The sequence below is a fragment of the Solanum tuberosum genome, unplaced genomic scaffold, assembly GCF_000226075.1.
Source record: "Solanum tuberosum cultivar DM 1-3 516 R44 unplaced genomic scaffold, SolTub_3.0 scf00135, whole genome shotgun sequence".
NCBI classification, from domain to species: Eukaryota; Viridiplantae; Streptophyta; class Magnoliopsida; order Solanales; family Solanaceae; genus Solanum; species Solanum tuberosum.
The window spans coordinates 660,499-687,016 of NW_006239059.1; the positions used below are offsets into that span (position 1 = coordinate 660,499).

Below are 26,518 nucleotides of genomic sequence, written 5' to 3' on the forward strand. Positions count from 1 at the left end.
ACCTTTATGAGATCGGCTGAAATAAAAAATAAGAAAGGTCTGGGAACAAATGACGTCGTTTCGAAGACGTATTTGAGTTTTGAGCACCCAACAATTGAACGTTTTCCTTTTGGGAGCAGAGTTGAGAAAGAAGAAAGCCTTCATAAATGTCGACAGTGTACGTTTTGGAACCGCCGACGAAGGGGAAAGTCGTACTTAACACGACGTATGGGCCAATAGATATAGAACTATGGCCAAAAGAAGCACCAAAAGCTGTAAGGAATTTTGTTCAATTGTGTCTCGAAGGTTACTATGATAATACCATTTTTCATCGTGTTATCAAATCTTTCCTTGCTCAAGGTGGTGACCCTACCGGCACCGGCACTGGTAACAAAAATAACCTTTTTTAGTTTATTTCAGTTATCAATTGGATTTGATGTTGTTTAAAGCTGATTTACTTTGAATTTCCTAATTTTTCTGTGTAGTTGGACTTTGAAAATGGTGAATATTTGATTTAATTTACGATCTGAGGGCTAACCGGAGTTTAGTTATGTAATTAGACTTCTCAAATAGTTAACATTTGATGATAATTAGTAATTACTAGAAGGGCTATTTGGAGGTTAGGCTTCTTAGGAACTTGAAACATTATTCATGCATTTCATTTATTTAGTGCGTGAACTGAAATTGTAAATGATCTTTTGGTTTTTGAAGTATAATGGGTGATAATACTTGCATAAAATTCCGCATAAGCAAGATAGGGGCCGTTTGGTTCAGAGTCTAGGAATTAATAATGTAGCTATTAGTTAAACGAGAATAAGTGACATGGTATTGTAATTTATGTATTGGTGATACTACAAGGTGGTTTTGTTTGCGTTAATGTGGGTGGTGTGGAGAGAGAGAAATATGAGAGCTTTTGAAGGTAGAGTCGAGTTTCTCGCAGTTGAGTTGAGGTGTAGTCTCTGTTCCCTTATTTTTTCTGGAAACTAGTCTTCATTCCCTTATTTTCTTTTTCATGTAATCAGAAAATTCCTTGTTGTATAGAGGATTGGATGGACTTTGTAGATTACCATTTGGTATATTACTTGTATACAAACCAGTAGGGGAGGGATCTAAGGTTGCCTTTTGGGAGGAATTAACAACATGTGTGGAGAGGTGGGAGATTCCTTGAATGTTGGGGGATTTTAGTATTGTAAGATTTTCGGAGGAAAGGTTAGGTTGTTGGGTGATATCCATGGCTGTTGAGGAGTTTCCAGAGTTTATTGATAATCATTTTCTTATGGTATACCTTTGCTAGGTTCCAATTTCACTTGGTCAAGTCGGAGGTTCAATTTCCAAATCTCGGTTGGACAAATTCCTTGTGTCTACTTCTTGTGAGGACCCAAATGTGATCTAATCCCCTTTTTTGCGTTGGGCTTTGATCATTTTCCTATCTTACTGGATGGTGGAAGGGGTAGTAGGATGAGATCTCCTTTAGGGCTTAAATTAACCTCAGAAAATGCAAAATCATTGTTGTCGGTGCAGTGGATAACATTGATTTGCTTGCCCAAGTTCTACAATGTTGGGTTGGGGTTCTTCTTACTACCTACCTTGGTTTACCTCTAGGCGTGGTGAACAAGGATCTTGGTGTTTGGAATCCGGTTATTCAGAGGGTAGAGAAGAGGTATGGCAAAAAAGATATTTTTCCAAAGGAGGCGAGGAAGTGCTTAGTATAAGCATTTTATAGAGTATTCCTACATATTGCATGTCCCTGTTCATCGCTCCTACCTCCTACTATTGTTATAGGGAAGCTAGAAAAGGTTGCAAAGGAATTTTCTTTGGGATGTGGCGGATGGAGCAAAGAAGTTTCACTTAGTTCGATAAGAGATCGTGACTTCTCGTAAACAGCATGGAGGGCTTTGGATTAAGGAATTGAAGGAATTTAGCAAAACACTTTTGGGTAAATGGTTGTGGAAATTTGGGGTTGAGGGAGATGCTTTATGGAGAAAGGTGATAGTGGATAAATACGGAAGGGGATGGAGATCAAATAGGATCACCATGCCTTTCGGGTGTGGTGTGTGGAGGAATATTATGAAGGGGGAAGCCTTTTATGACGACATTGGTTTTAAGGTCGGGGTTGGGAGTTAATTTTTGGGGGCATAAGTGTTGTGGAAGTTTGGTGCTTAAGGATGAATTTCCGATTTTGTATAAGGTATCTTTCCAAAGGGATAAGTTTGATCAACAATTTAGGGGGTCACAATAGGATGAGTATTTTGGGGAAGTGTAAGCAAGTCGGCAAATTTGATGCTTTGAGTTTGGAGTGGGGGAATAACAAAGTGTTCTCGTTAAGTCCTTTTATGAGAAACTCCTGGTTAGGGCGGAGGAGAGGTTTCCATATGGTTTGGTTTGGTTACCTAAGGTATCGAGGAAGGTGAGTTTCTTCACATGGTTAGCTACTAGAAGGGTGATTTTGATGGTGCAGACTCTTAGAAAACGAATGGTTGTCGGCTTGAGATGGTGTTTCCTTTGCAAATAGGGGATATACTCAGATGGTTTGGCATTTCTTGGGTAATGCCAATATCTATGGAATTGATGTTCAACTAGAAGAGTGGAGCTAGAAGAAGGCATAACATTACTCCTCTTGAGTTAATGTTCGTTTGGAAAGAGAGGGAACTTTTGAAAGGGTGTAGATGAGCTTTGCTCAATTGAGAGGTAGTCTTCGATCCTTTCTTTTGGTGCAACCACGTAGTTCCTGTTTATATGATCCGGTGTCTTTTAAAGGGAACCATATTTTGTAGGTTTATCCTTTTTTGTATAAGGCCATGTTGACCTTGTTATTATCAATGAATACTTTTACCTATAAATGTCTTTTACTTGTATAGGGCCAGTTTGACTATGTTTATGAATGAAAATACTCTTTACTTTTTTTTTTTTTTTTTGATAAGGAATGAAAATACTCTTACTTGATAAAAAGAAGACCATTAAACCATCTCAGATATGCGATAGGCTGAAAAATCTCTTCTCCCTATTTTATATCGGTAAACATCTTTATACTTATTTCTAATTTTTATGTCCCAACAACAACAACAACATACCCAGTGAAATCCCACAAGCGAGGTCTTGGTAGTGTAGAATATACGTAGACCTTACCACTACCTCGTGTTGTGAAAAGCGACAAAAAGCGCGAGGCGAGGCGCAAGCACTGCGCTTTTATGCTCTGAAGCGAGGCGCTCCTAAAAAAGCGAGTGCTTCAGTAGGCGAAGCGAGAAGCGCGCTTAAAGCAAAGGCGACAAAAAGCGGGTTGAAGTGCTGTTAGTTTTTTTAAAAAACTTTTGTAAAACACACTTGTCTGTTGTGACTCAAACATTTCCCTCTTCTTCTTCTTCTTCTGTGACTCGAGCATCTCAACATTGTTGCTGCGACTCAAACGATAAGTTCCTCCTCTCTTTTCTTCTTCTTCTCTGGACTCCCTTTCAGTGACTACTTCTAGGGTTTTCTTTCCCCTGTTATACTCTGTTTTTTTTACTTATTTGGTTTTGCTTTTTGCATTTTCTTAATATGTTATGATTATGAGGATTATTGACTATCTTTTATTTACTTATTAATTTAAGGATTGAAAAATTTGCTTAGTATGTTATTTCTATTGAGTTCTTGGTTATTTATATATGCATATTTAATATTTTATTATTTTTGTACTAAATAACACTTTAGTAGAAAACAGTGTGTGCTTCGCTTCATGCTTCGGTGAAGCAAGCCCTCGTCGCTTTTTCCGCTTCTTGCTCTCCAAAACACTGAGGTAGAGAGGTTGTTTTTGAAAGACCCTCGGCTCAGATGCAACTATTCCAAATATAAAGAAGAAAATATAGCACATCACAAGAAAATAATGTAAAGTCTACCAGAAGGGAGTAACAACAACAATAAAATAGTGCAATAATTGAAACACAATAAACAACCCACCAAAATGTGGGTGCATATTTTGGTCGGGGTTTCCATTTTTTTCTGAATGGGAAGGATATCATTGGTGTTAAATATTTTTTCTACTACATCTTATTCATTTGTAAAAAGTGGGAAAATCAGTACAAAAAAGTAGACCACTACCTATAAACTTTTAGGGGTCGTTTGGTGGAAAGAAAATAACGCATGGCTTAGTAATGCAGGGATAAGTAGTGCTGGGATTAGTAATGCAGGGTATATTTTTTATCAAGTGTTTAGTTCATTGCTTTTGACCTCATCTTGTGTTTGGATTAAAACTCTACAAAAAACTTTATTCCAATTATACCCTTGCATTATTATGAGATTTTCTATTTTATGTAATCGATCAAGGTAGATAATTGCCGGGACAATATTATTTTTTTATGACCTTCTAACTAGCTAGGAGAAACAATTTTGTTGTCATGTTTGCAATTTTCTCACTTGAATTATTTGAGGGTAAACAATTGTTATCTTAATAAATTAATCACTTAAAAAAATGTTAATTTTCAATTTAGAATAGATAGACCATCTACTTTAAAACCGAAAAGATGGTAAACAATAGTAAAATCAAATATATCATCTACATTTACACATAAAAATTACAAGTTGTAGTTTTAATATGTATGCAATTTATAAATTGTTCAAAATACAAATAATTAGAAACCACATATAAATCAACAAATAATATATTAAATTAAGATCACAAACGTAATGTGGTGATATATTTGTCTTTTCAATTAGTAAATGTTAAAGAACTCACATTTTAAATATTGTATTGATATGTATTGCATTTATTTATTAACAAACAACTCTCTAAATAATAAAATTTGTAAGTTAATTTATTTAAATAAATTATCTAGTACAAATATAAAATCAAGAAAATTATTAAAATGATTTGAGGGATATTTTTGTCTTTACATAGATAATCCCATGGTATTAAATCCAATGTATTTCTAATACCACCTATAATACCATGTAGGGTGTATAGTTATACTTAGGCCCAAATATTCTACCAAACATAGTACTAATAATACCATACATAATACATGGACTATTTCTCCTAATACCTCCTACCAAACGACCCCTTATAGTCTCCGCTCTCCACAAGTTCATTTGTTTACTGATGATATTCTTTTGTTTTCAGAAGATAGATGAAAAAATAGAGAAATGTTTTGGATTCAGGAAAAGTATTTCTCGATTCTTCCAAATACTTTTGGGTTGTGCTTCTCTTTAATAGTTGTACTTTGAGGGTTGTCCAAACCCTTGTTTTGTCTTTCCTACACTCCAACTCAAGCTACTGCATCCTGACATAAAATTATCTTTTCTGTACCCAAGGGTGTGGTCTAGCAGTCAATAAAGTGGGTAAAAACGTTGAAGGTCAGAGTATAAATCCCAGCAATACTATGCGATTTCTGTTCATCTGCTTAAGCCTTTGTTATTAGAGTTACTCGGTACATGTACTAGTAGAAGATAGTAGGTTCCTGGTGAAATAGTCGAGTGCCCGCAAAGTAGTCCAGATACATCCGTTATAAAAAAAAATAAAAACTTTTCGTAATCCTCTTTCAACCAATGTACTGCTTGATCTTAATCATTTATAGATACACAAAGTTATCAATTTCAAAAAAAAGAAGAGAAAGGATTAAGCTCCAAGAATGGACACTTGGCCCATCTAAAGAGAAAAGATTAAGCTCCAAGAATGGACACTGTCCTCACTTATCTAATGGCATTATTTATGTTCTGTTCCTTGCGGTAATTGTCTAGATCTTTGATAAAATCTTCTTTCAGTGTGGAATGAAATGAAGAATGTCAACTTCACTGAAAGGTCTCACTTATTGAGTTTATCATTAGTTTGGTTTCTTATATCTTCTTTTAGCATGCATCGGTAAAGGTGATTTCCATGAACTCATGCAGGTGGTGAAAGTATATATGGTAGTGTGTTTCCTGATGAATTTCACTCCCGTTTAAGATTCAAACATAGGGGTTTGGTGGCATGTGCCGGAGCAGGCACACCAAATTCAAATGCAAGTCAATTCTTTATGACTTTGGATCGTTGTGACTTTCTCGACAAGAAGCATACAATCTTTGGAAAAGTAACCAACTCGTCTCCTTACAACAAGCATACTACATCTTATCAAAACTTTAACTTATTTCAGTAAATTTAAAGCTTCATTCCCTTATTTGCAGGTAACTGGGGATTCAATATATAATCTTATTACATTGGGTGAAGTTGAAACCGGCAAGGATGATCGGCCTGTTGATCCTCCACCTAAGATACTATCTGTAGAGGTACCTCGATTTCTGTTTGTGCTCTCTTTCACTGCCTGATGCTGAGGTTGTGTCTACTCTTAAATTACATATCTCATGCTTGCCTCGAGGCACATCAGTTTATTGCTCATCTGTGGTATAACCAAAGTAGTAGTTAGCTAGACTCTATGTTATTTAGGCCTCATTAGTTTGCATTTAATGGGGGTCTGCATCTAATGATTCAGACCTAAGCCCATTAAGTGCATTTTGTTTTACTTAAAAAATATCTCTTAATAGGTCCAAATGCATCTGACCGAATTATATCTGTGAAAGAGTCGTAATACCATTCAGATTTTGAAAGTACGCTTTTATTTTTCTCTCTCAAACTCACACTCTATTTTCTTTTTTTCTTTCTCAAGGCAACCTTTTTCTTCCTTTCTCTTGCAACTGTCAATCAATCAGTCTAATATTTTTCTCTTGAACCAATAAATTATCAAATCCTGTTTGGGTATTCTCGAATTCAATTCTCCATCTTTATTATGTATTTTTTTTTAAACAGGTAACTTTGAATATTACTACAACAGTACATAGGCAGTACTGAGCCATATTTACAATAAGATCATCAAATCCAGCTATCTGATCGTAAATTGAGTCTAGTACATTAATTAGGGAGATAGTGTCATTGGAGTATAATTGATTACACCAAAACACAGTAGCAACAAGAAATTAAGTTTGACATTTTGCATATTGTTTTCTATACTATCAAAACATCTGGAATCCCTCTCCTTCCATATTGCCCACCAAATGCTAGCAGGGACAATGCTCTTAGACTGCATTCCAGCTTCTTCCCAACTCTGAATGGCTTCAGTGATCTTGCTTGGCATGAACCATGACATTCCCTTGAGCACAATGGAATCCCTCTCTTCATTAGGTTGTCTTGGGTCAGAACTGCTTCCTTAGCCAATAACCACACAAACATGATACTTTGAGGGGTATTTTGGATTTCCAGCTTCCTTTCCAAGGCCAGTTACTTGTCAACTGGTAGGAGTTGTTCAACCAGTTATAAGCACAATTCACCTTGACAATACATGTTTTGTTGCCCTTCCACCATAAAGTACCCTGACCACCCTCCAATCCATTGAGTGGACCAATGGTGTCGTAAAAATCAGCAACTCTCTAAATCTCCCAATCATTTAAGTGTCTTCTAAAATGAAGTTCCACCCTTGAGGAGACCAGTGATCAACTATGGACTTGTGCGTGACACTAAGGTACTAATATCTAGAAACAAATTTTCTAGCCTGCCAGCCTCATGCCATACATTCATCCATCCAGAAATTAGTTCTTTCCCCATTTGCCACTTTGATCCTTGTATTTATTTATTTTTGAAATCATCCCACAAGGATCTAATGGACCTCCATACACTTACTCCATAAAGTGTAGTAACAGTTTTGGTCATCTAGTAATCTTCCCCTTCATACTTTGCACTAATGACTTCCTTCCAGTAGGATTGATTTTCATTGCAAAACTTCCCCAACCATTTCATTTTGAGAGCCTTGCTCTGATTTTTCAAGTTCTTAATACCCAGTCCCCCTTGTCTCTTACCCACTGTTACAACATCCCATTTGACCAGGCTATAACTCTTTCTCATTATTTCCCTGCCACAAAAACTTTCTTCTGATTTGTCCAATCTGTCAATGACTATCTGTGGAATTGGAAACACTGACATCATATAAGTTGGGAGGGCATCAAGGACGGAATTTATCGAAGTAAGTCTCCCACCTCTGGACAGATATTGCAATATCCACCTTGCTAACTTCATCTCACACTTTTCTACCACCTTGCTCTAGATCTCATAAGATTGAGAACTAGCTCCCAGAGGCATCCCTAAATATGTTGTTGGCAAAACACCTATTTCCCCACCCAATATTGCATTTAGATACTCCATGTTTTGCACTTCATTGATAGGGTACAAATAGCTTTTCCTCCGGTTGATGTGCAGACCTGAGAACCCCTCAAAAAACACCAAAATCACCCTTAAAATCTTGAGTTGGCCTTCTTCAGCATCACATAGAAAAAGAGTATCTTCTGCATATTGCAGATGAGTCACTTCCATACTGTTATCTCCATTTCTGCCAACCTCAAAACCACTCAACCATCCCCTCAACTTTGCAGTTTTAATCATGCTATTCAGACCCTCCATAACAATTAAAAACAGAAAAGGAGATAGGGGGTCTCCTTGTCAAAGCCCCCTCTGTGCACTGAGGAATCCGACAGGGGATCCATTAATGAGGACTGAAAACCTCACTGTGGAGATGCATTGTTTGATCCACTGGACCCACTTCCTTCCAAAACCCATCCTCTCCAGAGTATTCAACATGTATTCCCAATTTACATGATCATATGCCTTCTCCATGTCAAGCTTACATAAGATTCCTGGCTTCTTTTGTTTCTGTCTAGAGTCCACAGTCTCATTAGCAATTAATACCGCATCCATGATTTGTCTACCTTTGATGAAAGCCATTTGCTGAGAATCCACTAGTTTGGCCATGACCCCTTTCATTCTCTCTGTGAGAACTTTGGCGAACAATTTGTAGATGCCTCCAATCAAGCTAATAGGCCTGAAGTCTTTCAATTCTTTGGCACCTTTCTTCTTAGGAATCAAGGTTATGAAGGTGGCATTCAAACTCTTTTCAAAAACATCCTGATCATAGAAGTTTTGATTAGTTTTCATGATATCACCCTTCACCACCTCCCGGCATTTAAGGAAGAATCTCATAGTGAAGCCATCGGGGTTTACCGATTGCACACATCTTCAAACAGTTTAGAACTTCACTTTCCTCAAAATTTCTTTGTAAATGCATTTTTTCCTCCTCATTAAGTGTGGGACAATTGTTGCTCCTGAAAGCAGGTCTCCAACTGTTTGTTTCAGTGTACAGCTTCTTGTAATACTTTACAATTTCCCCTTCTACTCTTGAAGGATCCTGAGACAGTTCCCCTTCTATTACCAATTGATCGATGTTATTGTATCTTTTGTGAGCATTGGCCATTTTGTGGAAGAACTTGGTGTTCCTTTCCCCTTCTTTGAGCCATAGTGATCTGGATTTTTGCCTCCATGAGATTTCCTCATTTTTAGTAACTCATATTCTAGTAAAGTTGAATTCTTGCTTGAGATCTCCCATTCTGATAATCCTCTGCCCTTCATGATCTCATCAAACTTAGATAGTTTTTTAAGAAGAACTCTCATTTTAGATCCTAGATTCCCTTGTTCACTCATGCTCCAATCCTTAAGTTTGGTTTTTAGAGCCTTAAGTTTTGAAGCAAGAATAAAGTTAGGTCTCCCGGAGAAGTTAAAAGAATTCCACCAGATTCTATCAGTGAGCCCTTATGTGCCAAGCCACCAGTTTTCAAACTTAAAGTGGTTCTTCTTTTTGTTCCATACACCCCCTTGTAATGCTACATGACTGTGGTCTGATATGAGTCTCTATAGAGCATTTTGCCTTGTGTTATTGAAGTTGTCATCCCACTCTTCAGATATCAAAATTCTATCAATTCTAGAGGCTGCCTCGAGATTATCCCCTTTGAACCACGTGTAATTGTTGCCTTCTAGCTGTAGCTTAACAATTTCAGGTCTTCAATAACATCTGAAAATTCCTTCATGCCTCTAGTTCTTCTCACACAATTTCTTTTCTCTGATATGAACCTTACTACATTGAAATCACCACATACAACCCAAGGTCCTTCTATTATTCCCCTTATAACCCCCATTTCCTCCCAAACAGACCTTTCTATATAACAATTAGGGGCATACACCCTTGTGATATGGCAAGAGTAGCTATACAATTGAGACTCAAATTTACAAGTCAAAGTGTACATACCAGTTTCCACAATGTTGCCTTTCCAGGCCCTATTGTCGCATAACATTAAAATTCCCCCTCTGGTTCCACTAGCCTCCAAACTTGCATATTTGATCCATCTACCTCCCCAGATGTGTCCAACTTTTTCTTCCATATTTCCCTCTAATTTGTTTTCTTGCAGACAAATGATATTTGCATTCCACCCCTCCATCACACTATTAACCAATCTTCTTTTGTCCCTATCGTTCAGTCCCCTTACATTCAATGTGACTAACTTGAATTTCATCTGACATATATTTTGTTTCTCGACAGTGTCGCGGTTCAAGAAAATCAAGAGATATATTAGAGTTTTCATCTTCTGGGTCTTTCCTAAAATATCATTGAAAATCACTTGGCTTGAGTAATCAGACCCAAGTTTTCTGGAAACTCTTTTCCTTGTATTGGGCTGCCGATGGAGGCCCAATATTTCCCCCTCATTTAAATGGGGCATGTGCCTCTCACATGCTTCCCTTCTTTCTTCATTGCCAGCTGTGAGCCATGATCCACCCACATGTTCTCCAGCTGGGAAATCCCTTGAAATAAGAGATTGAGTACCCTTTTTGCAGACTTTGTAGGCTTTGCAGACTTTGCAGCCTATGGACCTCTAGGTAAAGGAGGGGATTGTACTTCTCTTGTTTTCTTCTCCAACTGCTCCAGGATCACCTTTCCCAACTTCAGCAGCACCTCAAATCTCACGTGACTCTCCCCGCCCATATCGGGAAATGGTAAACGACCCCATACCTAGGGATAGAGACTTCTCTGGGTATGTTTCTTCCATCATTTTCTACCAAGATTCTCGCCCACATCATATGATTCTTCAGTTCTGTCTCCTCCTCTATAGCTACCCATCCTCCACAAAGGTTTCCAATTTCTTGGAACATTTGACTTGACCAAAGATGGAGTGGGATACCAATGATTCTAACCCATGATTCCTTTGTCAGGCTGTTGTTGGGGGTGCAACCTACCAACGTAAACTACCATTCCAGGTTGAACCTTTGGTTCTTCCAATTCCATTGCTCTTGTAAGGTCTGTTCTGCCATGTTCCTGTTGGGAAATTCAAAGAGAAACTTTCCTCCATACATCTCATAAATGTTAACACCGTAAGCCTTTTTCCATAACAAGGATGACCATCGTCTGACCTCTGACAGTGTAGGTTTCTCCTTATTTCCCCCTTCCAGATGTCCCACTAGACATCTCTTCAATAGCCCATTCTCATGACTTTCCATTTGAGATAGTACTTCAATATTTTCCTCCAAGCTGTTTGTCTCTGCCTCTGATGAATTTTGACAGCCATTTACTATCCTTGACAGCTCTAGCGTAGGGGTAGGAAGCTTCAGTAACTCTTGGTGGACCTACCTTTTCCAAACTTTTGGGGCATTTAATGAAGCTTTCAATCTTGAGAGCTATGTCGTACCACCCTGCATTCATGGCAAGCTCAGGAATAACAAGGACAGATCTCCCCCCATTATTAATGGATGTGATACTCATAAATCTCCCATGTTCGTTGTATTTTCTGGTGCAAAAGTGTTCCTCCTCTCTTTCTGCAGTTTTCCATCTCCTAATCGACTTTCTCTGATCACTGGATGCTTCTCTGAGGGTGAATCAAATCCATTCCATGATTTTGTTGCTCATGGAGGAAGCAGTTCCTCTTGGAAAAGAGGGTCGAGGCCGCATTGGTGGGGGATGGGTTTCCCCCCCAGATAGTTCTGGCTCGGAGGTCAGAAATCCGCAACCTCCTCTTTAACCACCCTACTAGGGGTGGGGAGGCCCTCTCTGAGAATACCTTAAATAGGTATTTGGGCCACCTCGAGCGGGATGGCACGCAGCAGAGTGTGCCCTATCTTAGGGTGCTTCGTGCTGCCCGCTATTGGGTCTAAGTGGGTTCTCCCGCTTTTTCGCCTTTCAGAAGGGTGGCCCACACACGGACAGGGGGAAAGGGGGGGAGACTAGCCTCATTACTTCCCACTGGGAGAGAGGTGCACATAACCCACCTACCCACTCATCAATCACGGTGTTCAGCTGACTTGCACTGATAGACCCCTATTGTATTGGAATTAGGCGCCCATCTTTTTACTGTTATCTTCTCATCATTTTTCTGCTCCTTTCAACCCATTCATACCACACTGTTCCTTCAGATCTCCATCAAGTAATATCATATGATTTGAAGCCCACATTGAAATAAATCCTATTTTCCCCCATTGATAAGGACCAGAAAATAACGGACTGAATCCAAGAGAAATAAACTATCACGAAGGTAATAGTTCAAGGAAGAAGACAAGGACTGAAATTGGATTCCGGCCAGAATTCTGTGAGCCAGTAGCTGAACAAATTAGCTACATTAGAGTGATTTTTTAAGCTGTATCAGGGTTGAGAGTAAATTGGGGAAAAAACATTCTGTTTCCTGTTAATGAAGTCCAGCAGATTCAAAACTTGGCAAATATTTTGGGATGTAGAGTTGATCAAATGCCTACCACTTACTTGGGCATGACTCTAGGTAGCAATCACAAGGCATTGGATATCCGGGATGGTTATCCTGGAAAAGACTGAAAGGAAATTAACTAGGTGGAAAGCTCAGTATTTATCTTTAGGTGGAAGACTGATCTTAATAAATTCTGATCTAGATTCCTTACCCACCTATGTGATGGCTTTATTTCCAATCCCAGCAAAAGTTGTGGAAAAGTTAGATAGGCTAAGGAGGAACTTTCTGTGGCATGGAAATAAAGAAGGGAAAGGTTATTGTTTAGTAAACTGGAAGACTGTGCTTCTCAGTAAATAAAGAGGTGGTCTGGGAATCAGAAATCTGAGGTTGCAAAATGAGAGTCTACTGATGAAGTGGCTGTGGAGATACACTGGTGAGGAAAGAGCTCTATGGAAGGAGGTCATAGTAGCGAAGTACAGTGAATCAAACCCCTGGTGTACAAAAATGTTTCTGAACCTTATGGTGTGGGTGTGTGGAGAACAATCAGAAATCTTTGGCCACAGATAGAAGCAAATTTATATCTCAAAGTGGGGAATGGAAACAAAACGAAATTTTGGAAGGATGGATGGGTTAATCAAACCTCTCTCAAGGATCTTTTCCCAGATCTGCTCCTCATTTGTGAGAATCCTGAAGATAGAGTGTGTGATTGCTGGACAGAGCAGGGATGGAACATATCATTTAGGAGAATGCTTAATGATTGGGAAATAGAGAGGGTGGCAGCTCTGCTGGGAACATTAGGTGGAATTTCCATTATCCCAACAGCTACAGACAGGGTCTTGTGGAAACTCAGCAGGGATGGGGTTTTCTCAGTCAAAAGTGCATATAACAGCGGACTACATGAGATGACTAGGGGAACACAATATCCTTGGAGGTACTTCTGGAAGAGTGTCATGCCCGCCAAAGTGAAAGGTTTTACTTGGTTAGTGATTAGGAGAGCTTGTCTTACTCGAGAAGTCTTACAAAAGAAAGGTAGACAACTAGTTCCCAGGTGTTTTCTTTGCAACATAACAGGGGAAACCAATAAGCATCTATTTTTACATTGCAAGTTCACCACTCAGCTATGGAACCTTTTCCTCAACATTACAAGCACTAGCTGGACAATGCCAGAGCACACATCGGATCTTTTGAGTTGCTGGATTAGGAGGGGAGGAAGTAAAAGTCAAAAGCGATGGTGGAGATTAATACCATCATGTATATGGTGGTCAATATGGAAGGAAAGAAATGGGAGATGCTTTAAAGATAGGTCTAATTCCATACATAAAGCAAAATTGAATTGTATTGAAGTTTTACTTCTTTGGTGTAAACTACTTTGTATTGAAGATGTAGATCAGATTGTAGATTTGATAGGAAACTTGTAATTGCTCTCTTTTGGAGGTGGCCAGCATACCCTTAATGCGGATGAATACAATTTACCAATTTCAAAAAAAAAAAAGACGGAACCCCCCCCCCCTCCTCCCCCCAGGGAAAGTGCCTGAGAGCATAATGGAGTGTATTATCAATATAGGCTTCAGTTGTGAAATTAGGGTTTAAGAAGACCAACAAGATGTCCACAACTTAAGCCAAACAAAGAGGAAACAAAACGCCCATATTCTGTGAGAAAATAAAGAGAAAGAACAACATTCAAAGTAGACATTCTACCATCAGCAAGTACGTTTCATTCTGATTCTTGTATTTACAAAATCCAACAGCCTCCTCTCTTAAATTTTTTTTTGAGAAATGATCAATGACTTTCTTATTTAAATTATATATATATATATATCTATGATGTTTAAATATAAATAAATAAATTATGCACATTCATACATTGAAAAACAACAGTCTTAATCATCTAGTGTTCAGACCTAGAGACAACATCTTAATCATTCAGATTCAAATGTCTTAGTCTTAGTGAAAACAAATGAGGGCTTTAATGGTATTTGGAATCAGTTATTTTACTTATTTTTCATGTGGTTTACCCTACTATATTGTGCACTTTCCACATCTGTTGCCATTGTGCTTCTGATTTTCTCATGGGTTAACTAATTTTTTTTTTTTGAGATAAAGGTAACTGAACTAATTACATGTGTGCTGTGCTTGCATCAATATCCAAAATCATAAAGCCAACCTGAGGTCATTGGATTAGTGGTCAATATTGACATCATTTTCTGGATAAGAGCTTTTGCTGCGAAGATATTGTGCAATTCAGGGTCTCAGAATAGATAGCTTGCTTTTACGTATTCCTTTCTTCTCCATTTCGTTTGGTAATGTAATGTTTGCTTTAGTTCTTTGTCCAAATTTGAGTGAACTTGGACATACTACTCTAGGATCCTTATCGATTGATGATAACCTGGAAACAATCTAGGCCAAAAGAATCTTTTTAGTCATTCAGAATATTTTTGTAGGGATTTCATTTGTGGGTTCTGAGAATGAAACACTTGGTTATTTCTGAGAATTGAGAAAGAATGTAGGTTGAGAAAGGGATTTAGAATTAAAGTATCTTTCTCCACTGTAAATTATGATGAAAGAATGTGGAATGAGCGGAGGGTGGCAGGGAAGTGCCTGAAATGTTTTACAGATATGCTTATAGAAATTTTGGCATGGATCAGATGGGGTTGAAGTGTCCCAAGAAGAGGCTACATCTTTAAAGGAGTAAAATATGAAATGGAGGCATTCTGCGATATGTTTGCAGCCAAGATGACAATGATAATGGAACAGGAGGCCCGAAGCACATGAGGTGGTGGATGGGTCGAATGGGCGTTTCTAGACTCTAGAGGAACATAGGATGGTATTTTTATTTTATGAGCTTAAGGGTGATGTCCATTGTTGAGCAAACCAAAGCGACACGATCATTATTTTGTCATCTCAAAATGATCAGAATTTTTTTGAATGGGGCACTTTCTGGAATCTACATAGACTGTGACTTCTTTACAAGATCTGTGGGATGAATTGTATGAAATGCGAGAAAGTGACAGCTTCTGTGGGTTATTATAGCTAATGTTGTTACCATTAGATTTGTGAAAGAAATAAGAAATAACAATAGAAATTTGGAGGAAATATCAAGTGATTTCTCCAGCTTCATTTCTAATTGTGACGTCGCTGATTTTCTTTTGGGTGCAAAGTGTACATGAAGCAATAGAAAGCGGCTTCACACATCAATAGAATTTTGATTTCTAGCAATTGGAAAGAGAAGTTCCTGACTCTATTCAATAGGCATTGTCAAAATCTATATTCAGATATTTGTCCTCTAATTGTAGATAGTGGGGGTAATTGGGGGCTATCCCAGAGAACATATGGTTACAACACATTGATTTTAAGGAGTTACTTATTCATGATAATGTTCTTTTTAAAAATAACAAAATCCACCCCTATATATAAGGAAAATCTATCCCAAATAGCATGAGATTCAAATCCTACTTTCATGGAAATAATAAATACTAAAATCAAACTAGAAAACTTTAAACTAGAAAAACAAATAGAAATTAATGTCACACTTCTTCCCAAAACTACCTAACAAGAAAAGGAAAGAAGTATCAAAATTTGACACCAAAACTCAAGCCTAGTGCAGCCCCTGCTTGGGTATCAATTGCACATCCATTTCAGCCTGTCTTTGGGCATGAATTCATCCCCTATTCGCAGCCCACTTTTTGCTGAAATTTTAACTCTTTTCTTGGGTCCCATGTGGGCCCCTTCTCTTGGTTTTCATGTTGGCCCAATTTTCCTCCCCTTGGACTTGAACCATGAAATATGTGTAGCACTTAGCCCACTCTTCACCATAATTGTTGGGCTCATTTTTGAGCTCTTCTTCCCCAATAAGCATCTTATTGATTTCTCATTGAAGCCTGTCAACCTTAATGCAAGTAGGCCAGCATCGATGCTATCAATTATGGTCAGTGTGTAACCAGAAGATGTGTATCTTTTTGAACTATTTTATTCTCTGTCTTTTGGTTGTCCTCTACATGCTCTTCTGTGAATTTCTCTTGTTCCCCATTACAGCATCAATGGCCTTCTTTGAATTTCTCTTGTTCGCTGCAGCTTTTTTGTCTTAATTAATCTTTTGTGAGAACTTTGTCCATTTCTCCACCTCTTTATTTATTATATTGTAAGACGTTATTTGATTAAAAAAGGGAAATGCCATATTAATGGTAAAATAAAATCATCTGCCTATGCTTCCGCTTCTTTTATTGTTCCTCTTTTCGTCACAAAATTTTTTATTCTTTAATCTCTGGGAATTCTCTCTGTTTTCTCAATTATATCTAGTTTAAGAGATGTATTTTTTTGCAAATTTTGCTTTAACATTCTTATGTTTTGTGGGGAGTCTTAGACTTGTAGATCTTCTTCTACTGCCACTGGATTAGGTACTAGTTTAATGTTTAATTGCAACTTATTCTTTGAATAATTGGTAGGTATTATGGAACCCTTTTGAGGATATTGTCCCAAGAGCAAAGCCTGCAGAAGCTTTGCCTTCTGGAGTTTCAACTGAGAAGAAAGATGCAAAACAGAAAGCTACCAAGTAAGATCTTTTTCCTGACTTCTAAGTTCTAACTGAAGCAGTTATCTAGAAAGTGAAATATCTTTTCATCAATATCTTATGTTTTTACCAAATCCTTTTCTGCTTCACTCAGAAAGTTGAACTTGCTTTCATTTGGAGAAGAAGCAGAAGAGGAGGAGAAAGAGCTTGTAGCTGTGAGTTCAAGGATAAGAAGCAGTCACGATGTCTTGGATGATCCACGTCTGCTGAAGGAAGGAAAACATGATCAAGCTTTGGTAATGCCTATATTTTTTCTATGTTTGCCGTGATATGCCAATTCTGCATCTTCTCTATCTACAAAAGTAGGCAAGGGCTCTACCCTTATAGTTGCAATGTAAAAAGAAATTTATGAGAGCCTTGGGTAAGGAACTTAAGTGCATAAAGACGTGCAGTAGGTTATTTTTGTACCTCATTTTTTTGCTGATACATTGTAAGCAATGGAAGCGCAATTCTAGTTTCATCAAGCTTTAACCAAGCAGAATTGATTTTTTCTGCGTAGGATAAAAGAGGCATAAAGGTAGGGGTATGGTCTGTGTACACCCCACCCTCCCCAGACCCCACTTTTGGGATCACACTGGGTATGTTGTTGTAGGATTAAAGAGGCACCTGATATATTACTAGTTTTTCCTTGCATCTGGGGTCCCCTAGCCTCCATGCAGAACATCCTTTTACTAGCTCATCACTAGTATTCTTTTTGTTTTTTTGAGATTGGACAAGTATTATTTTTGTAAGTTCAAATCATATGTTTTCCTTAAATAGAGCTCATTAAGAAGCACTAAGATTGCACCCTAGTGCCTCAAATATCTGCTCTAAAGCAGATGCTTAGTATAAATCCATCTAGGAAGCATTAAATAGCCCATTGTCACAATTTGATCCACGCCATTGTAAAGCTCTACTCAATAACCTATGGTTCTCTTTTCCCAACAGGAGAGGGGTAAACTTCATTGATCGTTGTGTAATAGCCTGAACTTAACAAGGATGATTGTATATTAGCCTACCTGTCATTGTTGTCACATTTGGTGTCTTATGTATTAGACTTTGGCTCACTACAATCCAATTCTTCCAAAATTACTACAATGTTGCTCTAATATCATCACCTAACTTGTTATAGTCCCAAATCTATGTATAATGCTACTTTATGTTCTAAACATTTCCTCCAGATTTACCACAAATAGCTCCGCTTGGATCCTTTCTCGTCTGTTCCTTGTAATATTTTATTATTAAAATTGGATACTCTTTGTTCACAAAAAATATTGGTAATAATTGTGGCTCCCATTCCATATTCAACCGCTATGTCGTATCCTATTTGAATCATTGCATGGAGGTGCAATCATCATTATTGTTGTGCTGATTACCGTTTTGTCCCCTATTTTGTTCCAAATGACTTCCCCTTCAACATCTCAAACCTTGGAGTTGTAAGATAATGTGTGTCACTCTCAGCATCATGGTCAGCACATTTGGATTTTGTTGTCATTGTCGTCTTCTGAATCAGTGTTACTTTTGGAATTTTTGTTAAGTAAGCTGTCATAAGCACCAGATTATTTTTGATGATGTGTTCATAGACTATATTATTCAGATGAGGTTACGATTTCAAGTCATGGAAACAGTGTCCTGCAAAAATGCAAGCTAAGACTACTTCCAATAGACTCAATGTGGTTCGGCCGATTATTATAATTTATATGTGGTTAAGGTTTCAAGTCATGGAAAGTCTCTTATGCAAGGTAAGACTACATACAATAGACTGAATTTGGTTTGGCCTGTCTGAATCCAGTGCATAGTGGGAGTATACTGCACCAGGCTACCTTTTTTCACTACTTTAGAGTAAATAACACAGGAAAAACTACTTATGCAGGACTCATCTGAAGGAAAATCAACAAGGGATGTGCAGTTGACCATCAGAGAAGCTTTGGGATCAAAGAAGGAAGCGTCTCGTAAAGAATCAGAAGCGGGTTTTCAAGAATCCCTTGACAACAGTGATGAAGATGAGGCTGGCTTTGATTCACGAATGCGTCAGCAGATACTAAAAAGGAGGAAAGAACTTGGCGATCCGCCACCCAAACAGAAGTTGCTCAGTGGTAAAAACATCTATCTAAATTCGAAGACTAAAACTACTACTGAAGCACTTTGCCCAATGTAGTCTCATTTTATTTGTTTTGTAAAAACTCGTTTGACCAAGCATTTTCTTCAATTATCTTGAAAATTCAAAGGCATTTTGCGGTGCTGCTAAGTATGCTTTCATTGTGCGGACTGTTAGTTGACTTGTATGAAATAATGCAGTTAACTGAACTTGTTTTATTAATTAAAGTAAATTTTACTGGTGATGGAGAAAGCTTCACTGTACAAGTGGTATTCCAAAAGGCAGAGACCCTTGACAAAACTACGGTGTTTTATAAATGCCACCAGATCTTGTATATAAATTAGAACCTTATGGCTGCACCAAAATGAAACTACAAATAATAGACTGTTTTTCAAATGGAACAAATCATGTTCTCTTTTCATGTGACCCACGTGTGTGTTAGTAGAACTACATCCCACGTCATGCCTCTTTTTGCCATTCCTCCAAAAGCCTAGCTGAACAATGCCTCTTTCATGGTGTCTGGTGTTAACATGTTAACTCCAAACCATCTCAAAGTTATCACACCAAAATCAAGTAGCTACCTGACAATGTTGAAGGAGATGATCCACATCTTCACCTGAGTTCTTGCACATAGAACACCAGTTGACATATGTGTTCTCTTAAATTTTAGCTGTTAAGATCACTTGAGTTGCTACAAACCAAGTGTATGTTTTCCTCGGCGTCCTGGGAATTCAAACCAAAAGGTGTGAGTAGCCTGCCTTTTCCCTTATCAAAAGCTTGTTATGTTGTTTTCTCTATGAACCTGCCATTTCTTCCCACCCCAATCTCCACGAATCCTTGTTTGTGATGCAATTCAACCAGACTTCTGTAAATTCTGATATCTGCCAATCTTGATGGGTCCTCCAAAGCCTCGGTCCCAGTGAAATCTCACTTTTTGGCTCTGGATCTGTTAAACTATCTCTCCATCTGGTATGAAACTTGGTTTATTTGGAAAAGTGGTCCTCACTGTATTATCCTCACACCAACTATGACCCTCAAAGCTGACTCTCTCCTGTCCTCTATTCTAAATGTGATGTTATTAGTCGGAAAAGGGGTAGGAATGTTTTTAGTACTATATTTTTCTGCTATCATCTTCTTCTATAGAGCATGCTCCTCTCTCGAATTTACATAACCACTCTTAGTGCTCTGTTGAAGACATGTAGGTCTTTCAACCTGAGGCCTCCCAACCTCTATGGCATTGTAGCAGTCTCCCAACTAACCAAGTGAAACTTCTCTGTCTTGTCTGTCGAATCTCATAGAAAGTTGCTTTGAAGTTTTTTCAGTTACACATTACACTGACCGGTGTCTGTAACAGGGACATGAAATATGTGAGGATGTGTGACATTGTGCTCTTAATCTACTTCCTTTCCCTCTTTTGACAAATATCTTTTCTGCCTTTTTGTGATTCTCTTCTTTAGTCTTTCTATCACCGGATTCTATGTTGCTTGGTCCTTGTTACATGCACCTAGGGGCAACTCCAGATTGGTGGTCAGAAGAGCTCTAACCTTGCAATTGAACACCTGTAGTAGATTCTCAATAATCCTCTCTTCATCCACTGGGATTTCTTTCCCATCCACAACTTACCACAGATCAGAATGTTTGCACCATGTAGATTGCGCAAATTTGTACTTTTATAGGTCTGCAACTATTTAGTCCTTGCACATCATAGTTTTACATGTATAGTTGTATACAATTCATTTCCCACATGGATTCATTTAGTTAAGCTTTGTCAATTTTCTTTCATTTTGCACTTGTCAAAAAGAAATTTAATCATTTGGCATTTATCTTTGGTTTATTCAGAGAATGGGAATGCAAGAAATCGTTCACCATCTCCTTCAAGGTGCAGGTCTAATCTTCTTTCTCTCCATGTTTTTTTTAACCTTCTTTTAACACATAGCTATATTACAATACAAATGGTGTCTGACATCTAGCTTCGTGAGCAACTGTTTTTGTCCAGTATTTATTCTAGGTGCTACCTGTTAAACTACATGAATATGCTTTTACTCTGTTCACTATCTTTCTTGTAAGTGATCAGTTTAAGTTGGTGTTTATATGTGGCCATTAAGACTTGAATGGACAGGAAATAGTTTATGTGGTGAGGACTCTTGGAACTGAATAAAACATATTATAAAGTGCTTGTTTTCCAATAGAGACACATAGGCCATGCGAAAAATATGTGATCTTTTCTTTCTTTTCTTTTTTAAATTTGGTTGAAAAATTTGAGGTTGACTTAACAGTTGGAGTGGGAATTTCCACCATTACTGTTTTTCATTTTTTTGCCTGATATGTAAAGGTTAACTCTACACTTAGGAGTACAACCTACTCCCTCCGTTTCAATTTGATCGTCCTGTTTTGACTTGGCATGAAGTTTAAGAAAGTAAAGAATACTTTTGAATCTTGTGGTCTTAAATTAAAGATATGTAGAATGTACCAAATTGTCCTTTATTCTTGTGGTCTTAAATACGCTATGTGAAAAGTTGAAATTAAAGAGTTGCCAAAAAAGGAAAGAGACATTCTTTTTTAAACGGACTTAAAAGGAAAGTAGGACAAATAAATTGAAATGGAGGGAGTAGTATACAATAAGCCCCAAAACTCTGAAAAGCCATCCATATCAACCCATGCAATTTAGGTTTTCAAGAACAAAACAGCCCCCGAAAACCCTAAACTTTCTTCATATTAATTCCTGACTCACTTTTTTTTTTCTGAAACTGGTAATGTTGTATTTTTCAACATTAAGAACATGCTAGCCACTTCTTTTTTTGAGATAACAAACTTATATTAAATTCAGTAAGGTTGTGAAGCCATAATTACAAAAGTGAACAAGACTAATCTAAACAAAAAATGTTGCTCTATAGAGACTCTAAAACTTGCATTAGAGCCTCAGTGTCACCTATGTACTCCTGTTTACACCAAAAAATGAAAAATCACAATACAACTAAGTTTTATCTTCTGGATTCGGTTGCTATTTCCTTCAAAACATCTTAGATTCCTTTCCCTCCACATAATCCACCATATACAGCCTGGGATCATACTCCATCTTCTCTTTTGTACCTTAGTGCCTCCCCTTCTGTTCCAGCTGGGAAGCATGTCAAGAGTAGTCATTGGCACTGACCGCTCAGACCAACAATAGCAAGGACGATGTCCCAAAGTTGTGTAGTCACTCTGCAGTGTAGAATGAGATGACTGTTTGTTTCTGCATACTTCCCACATAAGTGGAAGATAGAGCAAAGTTGTATTCCCCTTCTCTGTAGCCTGTCCTAAATCAAATAAGCTTGTTTGACTACTAGCCATACAAAACAAGTCACCTTGTATGGGTATGGGGTCTTAGTTTTCCAAATGTGCTTCCAAGGCCATAACAAGGTCAGATTGTTACTGAAAAAATGCCTGAGTTCTGTTCTCTCCATCCCAATCTGTCTTGAGTTTAAACAGTTCCAGTGATCTGATTGAAGATTTTGAGGAACTCAGCAAATCTGTCAGCTGCCAGTCACTCAAAGCTCTCCTGTAAGGCTGTAACTTAGATTCCAACCCTGGTTGCTCCAAACTTCACGATTGCTAGCCCTCTGTTACTGGTTTAGGATAAAGATATCAGGGTATGTGACCTTGAGGGGGCCATTACATAGCTAGTTATGATCCCAAAAGGGAGTTTTTTCACCATTTCCAATTCTGATGCTAAATTTGTTGCTGAATATTTGCCATAAATTCTTGATAGTCTTCTAGTCACTGATGCCATATGTACTGGTAACGTTTTTGGTCTTCGATGAACCCTACCTTTTATCACATTCTTCCTCAAGGAATGATATTCAGTAGTATTTTTCCATATAAGTGGCAGATAGAGCAAAGTTGTATTCCGCTTCCCTGTTGCCTGTCCTAAGTCAAATAAGCTTGCTTGACGACTAGCCAAACAAAATATGTCACTTTGTATGGGTATGGGGTCTTAGTTTTCCAAATGTGCTTCCAAGGCCATAACAAGGTCAGATTGTTACTGAAAAAATGCCTGAGTTCTGTTCTCTCCATCCCAATCTGTCTTGAGTTTAAACAGTTCCAGTGATCTGATTGAAGATTTTGAGGAACTCAGCAAATCTGTCAGCTGCCAGTCACTCAAAGCTCTCCTGTAAGGCTGTAACTTAGATTCCAACCCTGGTTGCTCCAAACTTCACGATTGCTAGCCCTCTGTTACTGGTTTAGGATAAAGATATCAGGGTATGTGACCTTGAGGGGGCCATTACATAGCTAGTTATGATCCCAAAAGGGAGTTTTTTCACCATTTCCAATTCTGATGCTAAATTTGTTGCTGAATATTTGCCATAAATTCTTGATAGTCTTCTAGTCACTGATGCCATATGTACTGGTAACGTTTTTGGTCTTCGATGAACCCTACCTTTTATCACATTCTTCCTCAAGGAATGATATTCAGTAGTATTTTTCCATATAAGTGGCAGATAGAGCAAAGTTGTATTCCGCTTCCCTGTTGCCTGTCCTAAGTCAAATAAGCTTGCTTGACGACTAGCCAAACAAAATATGTCACTTTGTATGGGTATGGGGTCTTAGTTTTCCAAATGTGCTTCCAAAGCCATAACAATGTCACATTGTTACTAAAAAATGCTTGAGTTCTGTTCTCCATTCCAATCTGTCTTGAGTTTGAACTGTTCCAGTGAACTGATTGATGATTTTAAGGAACTCAACAAATCTGTCTGCTCCCAGTCATTCAAAGCTCTCCTGTAACTTCCATTTCTAGTTGCTCCAAACTTCACTAGTGCTAGCCCTTTGTTGCTGGTTTAGGATAAAGATATCAGGGTACATGAGCTTGAGGGGGCCATTACCTAGTTAGTTACCCTCCCAAAAGGGAGTTTTTTCACTATTTCCAATTCTGATGCTAATTTTGTTGCTGAATATTTGAGCTGTAAATTCCTGATAGTCTTCTAGTCACTGACTCCATATGAACTGTTAATGTTTTTGGTCTTCGATGAACCCTCCTCTTCATATTTACCTTTAATACTGTTTGTTGGGTAGCAGGTTATTGATGGTATTAAGTTGAGAAATAGGAAGCTATTGGAGCTTAAATATGAGAACTTTAGTAAATGGATTGGATGGTTGAGGAAAGTCCTCAGGTTTGATTGAAATGATGGATTACGTCTTTCCTATATTACATGTTGTATGCTAAGGGAAGCTCCCAGGGCATTGGCCTAGTGGTAAGAACAAGATGTGATGTCTGGGTTAGGTCACACGTCACGTGTTCGAACCCTTCCGTAGACAAAAACTTTGTATTTAAATGGAGAAGGGTAGAGGGACAAACCTATTATCCACCAGGTTTCGACCATCATTGGCCCTCAGGGATTTCTCGGTTATCAAAAAACAGATTATATACTGAGGGAAAGCCTTGTTTGCTGGCATTTCCTTCTAAAAGGGTGGAAACTGCTTTTGTACAAAATAAAAATGAGGGTATGTCTTTTCTTTTTGGTAAATTTTTAAGCTCCCTTTAGGTGCCAATTAGTATAAACTACTTAGACAACTTGTGGAGAATTATATTTTGTCATAGGTTCCTTCCAATTGGTATACCACTTGTATACTGGGATTCTTCTCACGAAATTTGTTCAATTATTACTTCATGGGGAAAAAAAATCACTACATGCTCATTCCATAAGGCATACTGGGATCCCATTTGCTGATACACTACTTTTCTTGAGTATTTTGTTGCTTGCTATGTGTCCAAGGATCCGTGGTTGAGATTGGCATATTGATAGCCATTAATGTCACACTAATAAAACTGTGGTTTGTATTCACTCTCGTGCCACATATTGAACTGTTTGATTTGCAGATTTATATTCTCTTTTTGGTGCAGAAATGACTCATGGGAAAATCCTTTGTGTAATATTTTCTAACATAAACTATGTGCCTCTATCCCTTAGCATATTTAGAGGCTCATTAGTTGCAGCTCAGTGATCATAATTTGATTTTAGCAGGTCTGATGCTAAACATGATGATGACCAGCCAAAAGTGGATAAGTTGTCTCTAAAGAGAAAAGGTATAGGATCTAAAGCAAGAGCTGAACGTATGGCCAATGCAAATACAGACTTACAGTTGTTGTCTGGCCCTGAACGAGAAAGACAGCTGCTAAAGCAAAAGAAACGAGGACGAAAAGGACACGAAGAAGACGTATGCATCTATTTCTTGTTCTTTGGCTGTCCAGAAAATACTGTTACAATTTCCTTTCTGGTCTCTGTTTTGAAATTTATTGATTGGGAACAAAACGAAAAATAATATAAAAGAGATACTGAAGTAAATAAAAAAAGGGTCTTTATCTGTAGGATGTAGACAATCGGAATGCACACACAGGCTGACACATATAAAGAAGCATCGTTTATTGAGCTTAAGACACTAGTATTGGTGAAGGTAGATGATATCCTGGGATAGGAAATACCCCCACCCTTACCAGCACACACACTAAAAAACTTTCTTCCCTCTTGAACGGAAGAAGGAATTTTTGGAATAAAGTCCAGCTTCACTGAATGAGATGTGTGATTAGGGATCTGTTTTCATATACTCTCCCATCCTACTTCCTGACCAAAAAAGAATTTTGTGATTTTCCCGAAAGCTGACTCTTGCATTGAACCAATAGCCATTTCTTCCAGTTTTGTCCCTCTTGATACATGTGGCAATTAAGGGTTTTTTTTTTTGCCGTGGCACTATGGCCAAAATAAACTAAATGTTCTTTGATTTTCTGTTTTCTATGTTTTGACTTATTATATGTAGTGCTTTATTTTTAAGACTGGCATAGTTTACAGGGTTTGCGTTGGATTCTTTCCAATTGGCGTCCATCCATGGCCTCTGTTACAGGTGTTCTTGCATTTTTAGATGTTATTTAAACATCTCAAGGGGAAAAAAAATAACTTGCAATCATGTTTCTATGTAAATTCTAATATGTTGGAAAATGTTGAGTTTTCATAGTAATAATTAGAAGACATTAATTAGATTCATTCTGACTTAACTTTGGACTTGTGTGGAAAGGATATCTGTTCTTGCTGTTAGTTTTCTTTGTTCTAAGCAACTTTGCAGTTAACCATTATTTGTATGTCTGCTAGATGCTAGCAAAATTGGAGAAATTTAAGGCTGGACTGTCTGCTAAAGCCAATGAATCTGCTAATGCGGTCAAGGAGGAAGAATTATCTGATTGGGCAGCAGTTACATTAAAATTCACTCCTGAACCTGGAAAGGTATATAAAGTTTATATGTTGTTTCTGGTTAGAGTTACTTGGTCTTAAGGCGGTTGGTTCCTTATGGTGCAATTCCCCATCTACATGCTTGCTTTTCTGGCATTTCTTGCTTTCGAGAAGGGTGGGGGGGAGGGTCGGGGG

At 37.9% G+C, this 26,518-nt stretch overlaps 1 protein-coding gene across 2 annotated transcripts in view; it reads left to right on the top strand.

Annotated features, from left to right (window-relative positions):
• LOC102599071 (peptidyl-prolyl cis-trans isomerase CYP57) overlaps nucleotides 1-26,518 on the top strand; it is a 27,591-nt gene continuing 1,073 nt past the window's right edge. The window contains exons 1-9 of one of the 2 annotated variants that reach the window (XM_006351534.2): nucleotides 1-366; nucleotides 5,839-6,017; nucleotides 6,112-6,213; nucleotides 16,926-17,032; nucleotides 17,145-17,286; nucleotides 18,903-19,125; nucleotides 20,967-21,012; nucleotides 25,127-25,319; nucleotides 26,246-26,377. In XM_006351534.2, the coding sequence (XP_006351596.1) occupies nucleotides 147-366; nucleotides 5,839-6,017; nucleotides 6,112-6,213; nucleotides 16,926-17,032; nucleotides 17,145-17,286; nucleotides 18,903-19,125; nucleotides 20,967-21,012; nucleotides 25,127-25,319; nucleotides 26,246-26,377 (1,344 nt within the window). In that variant the 5' untranslated portion in view covers nucleotides 1-146. The remainder of the gene's footprint in view (nucleotides 367-5,838; nucleotides 6,018-6,111; nucleotides 6,214-16,925; nucleotides 17,033-17,144; nucleotides 17,287-18,902; nucleotides 19,126-20,966; nucleotides 21,013-25,126; nucleotides 25,320-26,245; nucleotides 26,378-26,518) is intronic. The other variant, XM_006351535.2, reaches the window with a different exon arrangement.